A 15094-nucleotide genomic window follows, 5' to 3' on the forward strand; every position below is an offset into this window, starting at 1 on the left:
GTCATTCTAGCACACACTACTAGGTCATCGCCTCGTCCTTGCCACATCACTAACAAAGTAGCACTTTACTTGAAGTCAACAGACAAAAATGTATTATGATGCAGTCATAAGACACATCACACATTATAATCATTGTAATAAGACATTATATGGGCTCATACACGTTTATAAAAAGTTGTAAAGCATTGTGTTTTTTGGCTTGATGTTAAAGGAACATCATGTAGAATGAAGCCCCCTAATGGAAACTAGGTGAATTGCAACAACATTTGCACTGCTACAACACTTGCGATGTAGAATTTGAGCAACCAGGAAATAGCAAGTCAATTTCTGAGTCTTTTTTACTTTCAGTTTTGCACACCATTTCTGCCATTGTTCATTGTGCTTGTGAGGAGATAACTATGCCTCTGAGTGACTCCGATGGAAGAGAGGGAGGGTCCAGCCTTCCAATTTGACAACAAGAGACAGACCAGCTTTTGTTGTCAAATAGGCGGGCTGCACCATCATCATGTAACTTTGTGTGGGCCCCAATTTATTTATTTTTGAACAAATATTGTGAAACATTACACTATTACCGCAGATATATTAAGGACATTTTCTGAAATGAAAATGCAAAAATATTACATAATGCCTCTTTAAGTGTTATTGTAAAGTTCACTTTATTGTTGAATGTTGTTGTGAGGTACTGTAGCATTGAACTTAAACTTCACAATAGTCACTATGGCCATTCACAATGGTCACTATGAGCATGTACAACGGTCTCTATGGCCATAGTTCTAGCCATAGAGACGACACACTAATAGGACGCCCACAGGCCTCACAAGACTCGTCTGAAGGTCACCCGGTAACAGTTAAAAACAGTTATGGAAGTATATATGGAGACTGTTTAGTGCCAGAAATAAGGGGTTAAATACATAAACAAAATGTTTCCTGATCTTTCTTATACATGATCTCTCTTTCTTATATGTGTATTCATTAATGAACTTATTGTATAAGGTATTCTGCCTACAGCTCCACTGCTCAGACGTCAGAAAATATAGATATTTTATTTCAAAAGCAGAGGAGCAAACCGCTTACTGCTGGCCGCTTTTTAACTTCGATTTTTAGTGAAGATGTGGATTCAGCAACAAGGTTTCAACTGCATGGTCTTCATATGTTTAGCTGGTTTGCTTTCTGCGCTCTGTTTCAGACTGCTTCTCCGACTGCCCATTCTCATAGTGTTTCTTCTATATTAGTGGAGGCTGGTGGGAGGAGCTATATGAGGACAGGCTCATTGTAATGGCTAAAATATAATAAATGGAACGGAGTCGAACATGGTTGCCGCACATTTGATGTGTTTGATACCGTTCCATTAATTCCATTCCAGCCATTACTATCAGGCCATCCTCCTATAGCTCCTCCCTCCAGCCTCCACTGCTCTATATTACAGATACTGTAGACCTGTCCAGAAATAACCCTTAGCTCTTATCCCCTAGGTCAGGGGTCTCCATACGTTTCTAGCATGAAAGCAACTTTTAATGCTTTCAAATAGGCAGGCACATTCTTCTCTTCTCTGGTTCCTTAGTGTTAAAGAAAAAGTAGTGCACTATGTTTTCTGTCAACATACCTGGTAAAATAATGGTTATTATAAACTGGCTGGTTTGAGCCCTGAATGCTGATTGGCTGACAGCCGTGGTATATCAGACCGTATACCAGAGGTATGACAAAACACTCTGAAAGGCAAGTTTTGCCATAATGGTTCATTCCAATCTGTTAAAAATCAAGCTACAGAAGTCCTTAAGGGCTAGGTGTTGTTTCTGGATGGGGTTTGAGTGTGGCTAAGTGGGGATGGACAGAGAGAAAGAGAGAGCTGTTGAGCTTTATGTTGTTGAGAGCCGAGACATGAGCAAGTCAATGGCAATCACCGGATATATAATCAGTCTCCATAGCACCCAACTCTTATTCCAATAAACCGGTTCAAAGCTCCGGCAGATGATAAAAAAAAAAAAAAAAGATATAGACAATACAAAAGCTTGAACATAAGGCAAAAGGACATCTGACCAAATACATACAGTAACATAGCCAGCAACGGCCCACTATGTATTGTCTAACATGTCTGATCTGTCCTGCTTGAGCAAATCTCTGACCTCCCATTATCAGTTAGCATCCCTAACTTGAGAAGTGAGAATCAGGCAAATCTCGAACCCATTGTGACATAGTAAGTGATTTACGTATGGGGTCAAAGCTGCTCTTAGGACTTCCAAGTCAGAATTTGTTCCGGTGTCAAAGTATTAAATTTAGTCGTTACCATTTGTCTGAGGGCAAGTTCTGGGGTTAAAGGGTCTGACATGTTTCTCATTTTCACACGGAACAAGGAAGAGAGAAAGTACAAATGATTGTGAGAGAAATGACCTAATATGCCAAATGACTATCCCATTGCCAGGTTGTTATTGTTAAAGAGAATGTGTTCTCAACTTCTCTATAACCTACTTGGATAAATAAAGGTAATACGGTACTGTATCTTCACGCTACTATGCGCAAAGTAACTTTGAAGTTAGCCAGCAGTAAAAACACAAATCAATAAGTAATCAAGATACGTTTTGTTAAAGTTAATGATCTTATTGATCAGATTCAATATCTCATCTGAACCATGGAAAACATTAAGCTGTTATAGCAAACAAATCATTTTTATTATTTTTATTGATTCAGTGACTTTAGATAACATACAGTATGGATCACTTCAAAAAGTCATTACGAATATTTCCACAATCTCCTTGTCCTTCCACCTTGCTCTGCACACTCTGTGCAGATTTCACACTATTATATTTTCAGTTTTCACAAACATCTGCCTACATCAATTGTAATTTTTTAAACCTTTATTTAACTAGGCAAGTCAGTTAAGAACAAAACCTTATTTTCAATGACGGCCTAGGAACAGTGGGTTAACTGCCTTGTTCAGGGGCTGAACGACAGATTTCTACCTTGTCAGCTCGGTGATTCGACCTTGCAACCTTTCGGTTACAAGTCCAACGCTCTAACCACTAGGCTACCTGCTGCCTCATATCAGTGTTGCACAATCTATTCATAGGGGAGTGCTCAGAAAGAACACATTTTGTTCAAACCCAGCACTTACTGTACACAACCAATCACCAAGCCCTTGATTAGATGAATAGGGGTGTCCTCCAGAATTGGATTGAGAAACGCGGATGAAGACAGACTAACAGATCTGTAGACTAAACTGTATATTATTGGTTGTGGTTTTGGCAAAATTCACACAGTCATTATGAATATAGTCATGTCACAACCTCATTGCGCTTTTCTATCATCCTGTGCAGATATCACACGCCTATGTTTTCCACTTCTTCACATCTACATGGCCTGGCGGATCTTGTCCAGGCTCTTCTCAATGTTGTCTATCACCTCTACTGCAGCCTGAGGGATTCTCGTCCCGGGGCCGAAGATACAGCACACACCACTCTGGTACAGGAACTCATAGTCCTGTAGAGAAACATACAGCATGGAGTTATATACTGTAAAATATACAGCACACACCTCTCTGGTACAGAAACTCATAGTCCTGCAACATACAGTGTTACAGACACACACATTCTCAGACCAAAATGGAATGAGGAATAAAGTGCATGTTCTTTATTAACAGACCATGCAGAGACAGTAAAACCTTTACTAGAACCATTATCTCCCTTAATACCAGCGTATAACCAACATGTGAGTCAGCGGATGCTCTTCATAGGAAGAAGGAAGACAATACTACTCTGTGAATTTCATAAAAATACTAAATATATTCACTGATTAAAACACACTGTTTTGAAAAGAAGGTCAACAGTAGCCCCAACAGGGTAGCACCATTGCTTAGCCAGAGGACAGCTAAACTATATATACAAAAGTATGTGGACACCCCTTCAAATTAGTGGATTCAGCTATTTTAGCCACACCTATTGCTGATTGGTGTATAAAATCGAGCACACAGCCATGCAAACTCCATAGATGAACATTGGCAGGAGAATGGTGTTGTGTCTTTGACTGTGATTCACTGTTATTTGACCAAATAATTACATACCGCGTTAAATTATTACGCGATTAAATTACTCATGTAACAATTAAGTTGTAATCTGGGGCACCACGGAAAAAGTTATTTAACAAGTTACTATCTCCCGCCTAAACTCTAAAGATATAAATATCTCTTACATCAGTCACAGTCAAGTTATTAATTATTATTTACCTTCTATCAGTCTCACTCTGAATGTCACAAAATCCTTGGATATCTGCACAAACCCTAGCATAAATGATGAATCAGCGATATACAAATTGGCTTAAATATTTATTTACTAACTAACTAAATAATCACACAGAATTATATAAACACACAAACAGAATATTTTACACATTGATTACTACATAATGCAATGAAAAGTCCCGAGTGGACTAAACCTGATATGACAGCTTGGCAGATAAAGAGCGGGAAAGACAGAATGGAACAACTACATGCATACAGCTGAGATCTATGCTCATGGAAATGCGAATACTTTGCACATGAACGGCCGCTCATTCAAAATAATTAAATGTACATATTTACATGTGTACAGTTGAAGTCGGAAGTTTACATACACCTTAGCCAAATACATTTAAACTCTATTTTTCACAATTCCTGACATTTAATCCTGGTAAAAAATTCCCTGTCCTAGGTCACTTAGGATCACCACTTTATTTAAATCATGTGAAATAATTTTAGAGAGAATGATTTATTTCAGCTTTAATTTCTTTCATCACATTCCCAGTGGGTCAGAAGTTTACATACACTCAATTAGTATTTGGTAGCATTGCCTTTACATTGTTTAACTTGGGTCAAACGTTTCGGGTAGCCTTCCACAAGCTTCCCACAATAAGTTGGGTGAATTTTGGCCCATTCCTCCTAACAGAGCTGGTGTAATGGAGTCAGGTTTGTAGGTCTCTTTGCTCACACACATTTTTTCAGTTCTGCCCACAAATGTTCTATAGGATTGAAGTCAGCTCTTTGTGATGGCCACTCCAATACCTTGACTTTGTTGTCCTTAAGCCATTTTTCCACAACTTTGGAAGTATGCTTGGGGTCATTGTCCATTTGGAAGACCCATTTGTGACCAAGCTTTAACTTCTTGACTGATGTCTTGAGATGTTGCTTCAATATATACACATACTTTTCCCTTCCTCATGATGCCATCTGTTTTGTGAAGTGCACCAGTCCCTCCTGCAGCAAAGCACCCCCACAACATGATGCTGCCACCCCCGTGCTTCACGGTTGGGATGGTGTTCTTCGGCTTGCAAGCCTCCCCCTTTATCCTCCAAACAGAACGATGGTCATTGTGGCCAAACAGTTCTATTTTTGTTTCATCAGACCAGAGGATATTTCTCCAAAAAGTACGATCTTTGTCCCCATGTGCAGTTGCAAGCCGTAGTCTGGCTTTTTTTATGGCGGTTTTGGAGCAGTGGCTTCTTCCTTGCTGAGTGGCCTTTCAGGTTATGTCAATATAGGACTCGTTTTACTGTGGATATAGATATTTTGTACCTGTTTCCTCCAGCATCTTCACAAGGTCCTTTGCTGTTGTTCTTGGATTGATTTGCACTTTTTGCACCAAAGCACGTTCATCTCTAGGAGACAGAACGCGTCTCCTTCCTGAGCAGTATGATGTCTGCGTGGTCCCATGGTGTTTATACTTGCGTACAACTGTTTGTACAGATGAACGTGGTACCTTCAGGCATTTGGAAATTGCTCGCAAGGATAAACCAGACTTGTGGAGGTCTCCAATTGTTTTCAGAGGTCTTGGCTGATTTCTTTAGATTTTCCCATTGTCAAGCAAAGAGGCACTAAGTTTGAAGGTAGGCCTTGAAATACATCCACGGGTACACCTCCAATTGACTGATGATGATGTCAATTAGCCTATCAGAAGCTTCTAAAGCCATGACATAATTTTCTGGAATTTTCCAAGCTGTTTAAAGGCACAGTCAACTTAGTGTATGTAAACTTCTGACCCACTGGAATTGTGATACAGTGAATTATAAGTGAAATAATTTGTCTGTAATCAATTGTTTGAAAAATTACTTGTGTCATGCACAAAGTAGATGTCCTCACCGACTTGCCAAATCTATAGACATTTGTGGACAAAGTTCCACACAAGCCTAAGATCACCATGCGCAATGCCAAGTGTCAACTGGAGTGGTGTAAAGCTCGCCACAATTGGAGTCTGGAGCAGTGGAAATGCGTTCTCTGGAGTATTGAATCACGCTTCACCATCTGCCAGTCTGGCGGACGAATCTGGGTTTGGCGGGTACCAGGAGAACACTACCTGCCTGAATGCATATTACCAAATGTAAAGTTTGGTGGAGGAGGAATAATTGTCTGGGGCTGGTTTTCATGGTTCGGGCTTGGCCCCTTAGATCCAGTGAAGGGAAATCTTAACGCTACAGCATTCAATGACATTCTAGACGATTCTGTGTTTCCAACTTTGTGGAAACGGTTTGGGGAAGGCTGTTTCCTGTTTCAGCATGACAATGCCCCCATGCACAAAGCGACGTCCATACAGAAATGGTTTGTCAAGATTGGTGTGGAAGAACTTGACTGGCCTGCACAGAGCCCTGACCTCAAACCCATCGAACCCACCTTTGGGATGAATTGAAACGCCAACTGTGAGCCAGGCCTAATCGCCCAAAATCAGTGCCCGACCTCACTAATGCTCTTGTGCCTGAATTCTCTGCAAGTCTCTGCAGCAATGTTCCAACATCTAGTAGAAATCCTTCCCAGGAGAGTGGATGCTGTTATACCTTTCACTTACTTAGCCAATGCAGCTGATTAAGCCTACTCAACAACCTGACTGAAACAGAGAGGAATGGTATTTATGTTAGCCAGCTGGCTAAGGCTATCCAACACTTCATCTGTTCCAAGTCAAGGTAAGCTTTCGGTTTTATGAATGTATTGCCTGCTAAACTGCTTGCTGTACACTGTACTGCATGATTGTACACAAGGTTTGGATTGTGGGTTTACTAACGTGTTCATTTTAGTTTGTTGACAATGTTAATATGGTGACAACAATGTAGGCTGTGTAGCGGTTAGGGGTTATGGCATGAAGATTTGGCTTGGAGAGGTTTTTGCGCCTGGTAACAGACACCTGTTGTGTTGTGCCCTGAAGTCCACAAGCAAAGGGAAAATGTAAGAGGAGGAGAGCACGTAGATGATAGAAGGAATTATACAACGAGTAAAGTGATGATGCTTTATGTGGCTGCTATGAAAGTGTGTGCAGGACTAATTACTACACCCCAGATGAGATTGATGCAGGCCAGATTGTGCAAGGCGATATTGAATGTGTCACTGTCTTTCACTTTGATTACCACAATTTGTCTCTAGACCTGTGCACCTATATTACAAATTTTATTTTCTAGGCTAGGTTGTAGCAACCTCATTATGGGTATAAGGCAAATTTGAGTATCATGTACACCTATCAAATCACCGTCCCTAATCTCTAATGGCACCAACCACCACTGGTGTGAATGCACCCTGAGAAACCTGCATATTTTGATATCTATATAGCAGAGCTATTATACTGTAGCGTAGAGTCGAAGCGGAAGAAAAGCGCTTTATGAATAAAATATTCACTATGATGACCACTATCTGTACATGAAGGACAGAGGGCAAGGCGAACGCAATCACGTCACTATCGTGTCTAGGAATGTTAGCGGCAGTTCTCATGGTATTGTATTCGCTATGATACAATCTTGTGTGTTCAACATGGGCCTCTGATCCTGGCTGTTTTATGTTTGTTGTTGTTGGCTCTATAATCGGCTGCTGTTTATTTGTGTGAACACAGGAACATGGTTTCATAAATGAGACTTCTCTCCGAATACATAAACTATTGGTTTCATCTCTCTCACAGGACACACCAGTAGCTATTACTAGGGCTCTGTGTGTGTGTGTGTGTGTGTGTGTGTGTGTGTGTGTGTGTGTGTGTGTGTGTTTGAGCATCGAGGCATCAAATGGCAGAGCTATGTATTTTGATGTCAATTCCTATTTGCACTGCTTTGACTTTTCCAATTCACACCCACTCCGAGCGGCACCTCCATCCCACAATACACTATAACGGCATCCATTGGTCCCCTGCAGAAGGCAACTGATGTGTTATACTACCAAGACACAAGCACGCGCATTTGTGTGTATATTAAGACGGGAATCAGAAATAGTAATCAGATTGTGTTTACCTCAACGAACTCAATGTTTTCTCGCTCTCCAGGCCTAGCAGTAATTAAACCATCTCATAGGTTCCATGTGTGCACCACTCCCTACGTGTGTTTTGGTCACCCTTTGAACAACAAACAATAATCTGGTTAGCCGACCCATGGGAGGCAGGACGGCGCTGGCCCTGGATGCCGCTAAGTTTGCCGTCTCCTGGGCACATGTACATACAACACAGTCCTCATACACAGATTTATCACATAAATGCACAACTTTAAATCAGGTTACAGACCAGGTAACTAGGCCTAGGACCCCTAGGCTTAGCAAAAGTACATATTAGCAGGCTAGTTAATCGGTTTTGTAACGCTAGCCTTCGTGTTCTAATATTGTCGATGGTTCACCACTGTGAGACCGTGGGTCGTGGACAAACGTGCTCCTATCTGGGGGATGATCTCGTCTGTCTTTAGAACAATGTCTCTTTATTATTATCCACAAGATGGCTGTACACCGTCCTGGGACTCTAAGAACAGAGTGATATCTGTAGTGTTTAACCTAGCAGGCTACGGGTTATTCTACTGTTTGGTGAAGCAGAGAGACTAAACTGGTCTTCTTTATTTTCCTATTTGATGAGAGAAACTGCTGGCAGCAAGTGTTGGTGTCATTTGCACTATTATTGTTTAATATTCTGCAGAGAGAAAGGAGAACGAGGGTGGATTGTTGTATATGTATATTTCTTGTTTTAATTATGAGAGCTTGAGTGAGTAACCTTGGAGGGAGATCATTATTTGGTATCAGAAAGAGAAAGACTGACAGAGACTCAGGACATTCATAGGGTTCATCTCCCTACAAGTCAAAGGTTACAGTGTACATGAGGTGGGATGACCCCTCCACAGATGACTAGGATGTCAGGGCGGTTGAGGTTGGGTTAGAGGTCACAGGTTACCTGAGGTGGGATGACCCCTCCACAGATGACCATGATGTCAGGGCAGTTGAGGTTGGGTTAGAGGTCACAGGTTACCTGAGGTGGGATGACCCCTCCACAGATGACCAGGATGTCACGGCGGTTGAGGTTGGGTTAGAGGTCACAGGTTACCTGAGGTGGGATGACCCCTCCACAGATGACCAGGATGTCACGGCGGTTGAGGTTGGGTTAGAGGTCACAGGTTACCTGAGGTGGGATGACCCCTCCACAGATGACCAGGATGTCAGGGCGGTTGAGGTTGGGTTAGGTATAGAGGTCACAGGTTACCTGAGGTGGGATGACGCCTCCACAGATGACCAGGATGTCAGGGCGGTTGAGCTTGCGAAGCTCCTTGATAAGCTCTGGGACCAGGGTCTTGTGTCCTGCGGCCAGCGTGCTGATCCCAACACAGTGGACGTCTGCATCTACCGCCTGCTGGGCCACCTCCAGGGGGGTCTATAGAGGAGAGAAAGTAGTATTAAAAAACAGTAGTCATCGTCACGTTAGTAGTCGAACCACTGCCGATGATGTGGAAAGTCTATATGGTGGTCCTCCTATACTGTACGTCTCAATAAGATCGGATTTATTACTTCTAAATCATGTGTTATATTTTAAGGCTGAGACTGCCCCAAGGCACGTTCAACAAGCAATACATTTGCGAACGCGTGCGGCGAACTGGGTTTGTTTCAAACAAAGTTTGTTGAACGTTTTTTTTTCACACAAACATTCCATTCTGTTAGTTTTAGCTACTCTTGCTGATAACACGATGTAATGACCACGTCAAATGTTGGTTTTACCTGTGGCTTTCTGACTTTTTAGATGCTGGTCCCGATGTCATGGAGTGGCTACAGATTTTAGTGGGTGCAGAGTCGAGGGTTATGTGGAGGAAGTCGTCCCTCGCTACAACGACTTCGCCTTTCGGTGTCATTTTCGGTTGAACCCCAAAAAACGTTTTGGTAATTTGGATGTCTAGACGGCCTGTGTTTTGGTCAAAGTAGCCCAAATAAAGTGTCACTAAAATCCCCAATGATGTAGCTAGTCATCTATCTATCGTATAAGGAAGCACGAACGCACACCCAGTCGCCGAGTTAGTTGACCAACCAGACAGCTAGGTGGGTGGGGTGTACAGTCAACCAACCAGACATAAGTCCTTTATAATCAACCAAATGTTATTTATGTACGTTATAAGTATATTATTTATGGCCCCTTTAGAGCAAATAATTCAAATGAAAAAATACAATGTGGCCTACATTGTGAACAGTAAGCCTATAATGAATAATACACAATTGTATCGTTGCTAATTGCCTCTGGCTTACAGTGGTGAAGAACAAAACATTAAGGTGACAAAATCCAACCCACATTCCCAACAGGGGGCACTCCGAACACCGGGTCGCCTACATAAACCGGAAAGGTCAACCCAGGTTCCAGCTGCAAGCAGTGTGCGACAGCAAGGTTTGTTTCATGCATGTCTACGCGGGCAATGCTGGATCTGTGTATGATGCACGCGTGTACAGAACCAGCAACCCTAAGGCTCACCTCGATGCCTACCCTTTGCCAGAGCAGTACCACCTCATGGGGGTAGCCTGCCTATCCCATAAGCCTGGAACTTATTGTCCCATTCAGGGACAAGCACAACAGATTCAACCAGATCCACAGACGTACTTTGGGCTGTTAAAGTGCCAATGGAGGCGGCTCCAACATCTGGAGTGCTGCTGCTGGAGAAGAGCTAGAAGCCATCGCCAGTGCCTGTGTCCTCCACAACATGGTCCTCATCCATGAAGGCATCACAGAGGACTTGGATGAGGACCATGTTGTGGGACATAACATCGAGCTAGTCCCTGATCCTGCAGATAATAGAGTGGCCCCACGTAACCAGGCTGTCGAGAAGAGGGACAACATAATGTGCCTGCTCTAAAAAATGTAATACTTATTGTTGCACAATGGAGAAAATTGTTCTGGTGTCCATTTTTTAGGAAATAGCATTTTCAATGATTGAGATGCATGACATAGAATGTAATAGAATAGAATAACATTCTTTTTCCAGAAGGAACTTCAGTTTGCAGAGAGAACAAAAAGGACTAACAAGGAAAAACAAAATATTAGTTTTTTAGATTGCATACATAAATAACACAAAACATTCCAAAAATCTATTCCATTGACTATAACATTGAGAAACATTTTTTTTTTATTATTTGATTTACTTAAATAATAATAACTGCTTATTCCAAAACTAATTTACTTCAATTAAAATCACTGTTCATTCAAAAAGTGATTTACTTCAATTAACAATCACTGTTCAGTAATACGCTGCAAAGCAGCAGTGAACTTTTCCGAGAGAGAGTTCATGTCTTGCTGAATCTGGACTTAATGTCTTTGCAGGCTGAGCATTTCATACATTTTTGTATCCATGTCTGCGGTCAACCTTTTAGGTTCTCGTGGCTGTGTGTGGGTGTCAGTGTGAGGAGAGGGAAGGGTTGGGTGCTCTACGTGTTCGTGGCTGTCAGTGTGAGGAGGGGGAAGGGTTGGGTGCTCTACGTGTTCGTGGCTGTCAGTGTGAGGAGAGGGAAGGGTTGGGTGCTCTACGTGTTCGTGGCTGTGTGTGGGTGTCAGTGTGAGGAGAGGGAAGGGTTGTGTGCTCTACGTGTTTGTGGCTGTGTGTGGGTGTCAGTGTGAGGAGGGGGAAGGGTTGGGTGCTCTACGTGTTCGTGGCTGTCAGTGTGGATGTCAGTGTGAGGAGAGGGAAGGGTTGGGTGTTCTACGTGTTCGTGGCTGTGTGTGGGTGTCAGTGTGAGGAGAGGGAAGGGTTGGGTGCTCTACGTGTCCGTGGCTGTGTGTGGGTGTCAGTGTGAGGAGGGGGAAGGGTTGGGTGCTCTACGTGTTCGTGGCTGTGTGTGGGTGTCAGTGTGAGGAGGGGGAAGGGTTGGGTTCTCTACGTGTTCGTGGCTGTGTGTGGGTGTCAGTGTGAGGAGAGGGAAGGGAAGGGTTGGGTGCTCTACGTGTTCGTGGCTGTGTGTGGGTGTCAGTGTGAGGAGGGGGAAGGGTTGGGTTCTCTACGTGTTCGTGGCTGTGTGTGGGTGTCAGTGTGAGGAGAGGGAAGGGAAGGGTTGGGTGCTCTACGTGTTCGTGGCTGTGTGTGGGTGTCAGTGTGAGGAGGGGGAAGGGTTGAGTGCTCTACGTGTTCATGGCTGTGTGTGGGTGTCAGTGTGAGGAGGGGGAAGGGTTGGGTGCTGTACGTGTTCGTGGCTGTGTGTGGGTGTCAGTGTGAGGAGAGGGAAGGGTTGGGTGCTCTACGTGTTCGTGGCTGTGTGTGGGTGTCAGTGTGAGGAGAGGGAAGGGTTGGGTGCTCTACGTGTTCGTGGCTGTGTGTGGGTGTCAGTGTGAGGAGGGGGAAGGGTTGGGTGCTCTACGTGTTCGTGGCTGTGTGTGGGTGTCAGTGTGAGGAGGGGGAAGGGTTGGGTGCTGTACGTGTTCGTGGCTGTGTGTGGGTGTCAGTGTGAGGAGAGGGAAGGGTTGGGTGCTCTACGTGTTCGTGGCTGTGTGTGGGTGTCAGTGTGAGGAGAGGGAAGGGTTGGGTGCTCTACGTGTTCGTGGCTGTGTGTGGGTGTCAGTGTGAGGAGAGGGAAGGGTTGGGTGCTCTACGTGTTCGTGGCTGTGTGTGGGTGTCAGTGTGAGGAGGGGGAAGGGTTGGGTGCTGTACGTGTTCGTGGCTGTGTGTGGGTGTCAGTGTGAGGAGAGGGAAGGGTTGGGTGCTCTACGTGTTCGTGGCTGTGTGTGGGTGTCAGTGTGAGGAGAGGGAAGGGTTGGGTGCTCTACGTGTTCGTGGCTGTGTGTGGGTGTCAGTGTGAGGAGAGGGAAGGGTTGGGTGCTCTACGTGTTCGTGGCTGTGTGTGGGTGTCAGTGTGAGGAGGGGGAAGGGTTGGGTGCTGTACGTGTTCGTGGCTGTGTGTGGGTGTCAGTGTGAGGAGAGGGAAGGGTTGGGTGCTCTACGTGTTCGTGGCTGTGTGTGGGTGTCAGTGTGAGGAGGGGGAAGGGTTGGGTGCTCTACATGTTCGTGGCTGTGTGTGGGTGTCAGTGTGAGGAGAGGGAAGGGAAGGGTTGGGTGCTGTACGTGTTTGTGGCTGTGTGTGGGTGTCAGTGTGAGGAGGGGGAAGGGTTGGGTGCTCTACGTGTTCGTGGCTGTGTGTGGGTGTCAGTGTGAGGAGGAGGAAGGGTTGGGTGCTCTACGTGTTCGTGGCTGTGTGTGGGTGTCAGTGTGAGGAGGGGGAAGGGTTGGGTGCTCTACGTGTTCGTGGCTGTCAGTGTGAGGAGAGGGAAGGGTTGGGTGTTCTACGTGTTCGTGGCTGTGTGTGGGTGTCAGTGTGAGGAGGGGGAAGGGTTGGGTGCTCTACGTGTTCGTGGCTGTGTGTGGGTGTCAGTGTGAGGAGAGGGAAGGGTTGGGTGCTCTACGTGTTCGTGGCTGTGTGTGTGTGTCAGTGTGAGGAGAGGGAAGGGTTGGGTGCTCTACGTGTTCGTGGCTGTGTGTGGGTGTCAGTGTGAGGAGAGGGAAGGGTTGGGTGTTCTACGTGTTCGTGGCTGTGTGCGGGTGTCAGTGTGAGGAGAGGGAAGGGAAGGGTTGGGTGCTCTACGTGTTCGTGGCTGTGTGTGGGTGTCAGTGTGAGGAGAGGGAAGGGTTGGGTGCTGTACGTGTTCGTGGCTGTCAGTGTGAGGAGAGGGAAGGGTTGGGTGCTGTACGTGTTCGTGGCTGTGTGTGGGTGTCAGTGTGAGGAGAGGGAAGGGTTGGGTGTTCTACGTGTTCGTGGCTGTGTGTGGGTGTCAGTGTGAGGAGGGGGAAGGGTTGGGTGCTCTACGTGTTCGTGGCTGTGTGTGGGTGTCAGTGTGAGGAGAGGGAAGGGTTGGGTGCTCTACGTGTTCGTGGCTGTGTGTGTGTGTCAGTGTGAGGAGAGGGAAGGGTTGGGTGCTCTACGTGTTCGTGGCTGTGTGTGGGTGTCAGTGTGAGGAGAGGGAAGGGTTGGGTGTTCTACGTGTTCGTGGCTGTGTGTGGGTGTCAGTGTGAGGAGAGGGAAGGGAAGGGTTGGGTGCTCTACGTGTTCGTGGCTGTGTGTGGGTGTCAGTGTGAGGAGAGGGAAGGGTTGGGTGCTGTACGTGTTCGTGGCTGTCAGTGTGAGGAGAGGGAAGGGTTGGGTGCTGTACGTGTTCGTGGCTGTGTGTGGGTGTCAGTGTGAGGAGAGGGAAGGGTTGGGTGTTCTACGTGTTCATGGCTGTGTGTGGGTGTCAGTGTGAGGAGAGGGAAGGGTTGGGTGCTGTACGTGTTCGTGGCTGTGTGTGGGTGTCAGTGTGAGGAGGGGGAAGGGTTGGGTGCTCTACGTGTTCGTGGCTGTGTGTGGGTGTCAGTGTGAGGAGGGGGAAGGGTTGGGTGCTCTACGTGTTCGTGGCTGTGTGTGGGTGTCAGTGTGAGGAGAGGGAAGGGTTGGTGCTGTACGTGTTCGTGGCTGTGTGTGGGTGTCAGTGTGAGGAGAGGGAAGGGTTGGGTGCTCTACGTGTTCGTGGCTGTGTGTGGGTGTCAGTGTGAGGAGGGGGAAGGGTTGGGTGCTGTACGTGTACGTGGCTGTGTGTGGGTGTCAGTGTGAGGAGGGGGAAGGGTTGGGTGCTGTACGTGTTCGTGGCTGTGTGTGGGTGTCAGTGTGAGGAGGGGGAAGGGTTGGGTGCTGTACGTGTACGTGGCTGTGTGTGGGTGTCAGTGTGAGGAGAGGGAAGGGAAGGGTTGGGTGCTGTACGTGTTCGTGGCTGTGTGTGGGTGTCAGTGTGAGGAGGGGGAAGGGTTGGGTGCTGTACGTGTACGTGGCTGTGTGTGGGTGTCAGTGTGAGGACAGGGAAGGGTTGGGTGCTGTACATGTTCGTGGCTGTGTGTGGGTGTCAGTGTGAGGAGAGGGAAGGGTTGG

At 45.7% G+C, this 15094-nt stretch overlaps 1 protein-coding gene across 1 annotated transcript in view; it reads right to left on the reverse strand.

Moving 5' to 3' along the window:
• Positions 1-2658: 2658 nt before the first annotated feature.
• mmut (methylmalonyl CoA mutase) overlaps positions 2659-15094 on the reverse strand; it is a 47044-nt gene continuing 34608 nt past the window's right edge. The window contains exons 12-13 of the mRNA XM_055872171.1: positions 9444-9611; positions 2659-3474 (exon numbers count right to left, since the gene is read on the reverse strand). Coding sequence (XP_055728146.1) covers positions 3346-3474; positions 9444-9611 — 297 coding nt within the window. The 3' untranslated portion in view covers positions 2659-3345. The remainder of the gene's footprint in view (positions 3475-9443; positions 9612-15094) is intronic.

This window comes from Salvelinus fontinalis, chromosome 20, assembly GCF_029448725.1.
Source record: "Salvelinus fontinalis isolate EN_2023a chromosome 20, ASM2944872v1, whole genome shotgun sequence".
Classification (NCBI taxonomy): domain Eukaryota; kingdom Metazoa; phylum Chordata; class Actinopteri; order Salmoniformes; family Salmonidae; genus Salvelinus; species Salvelinus fontinalis.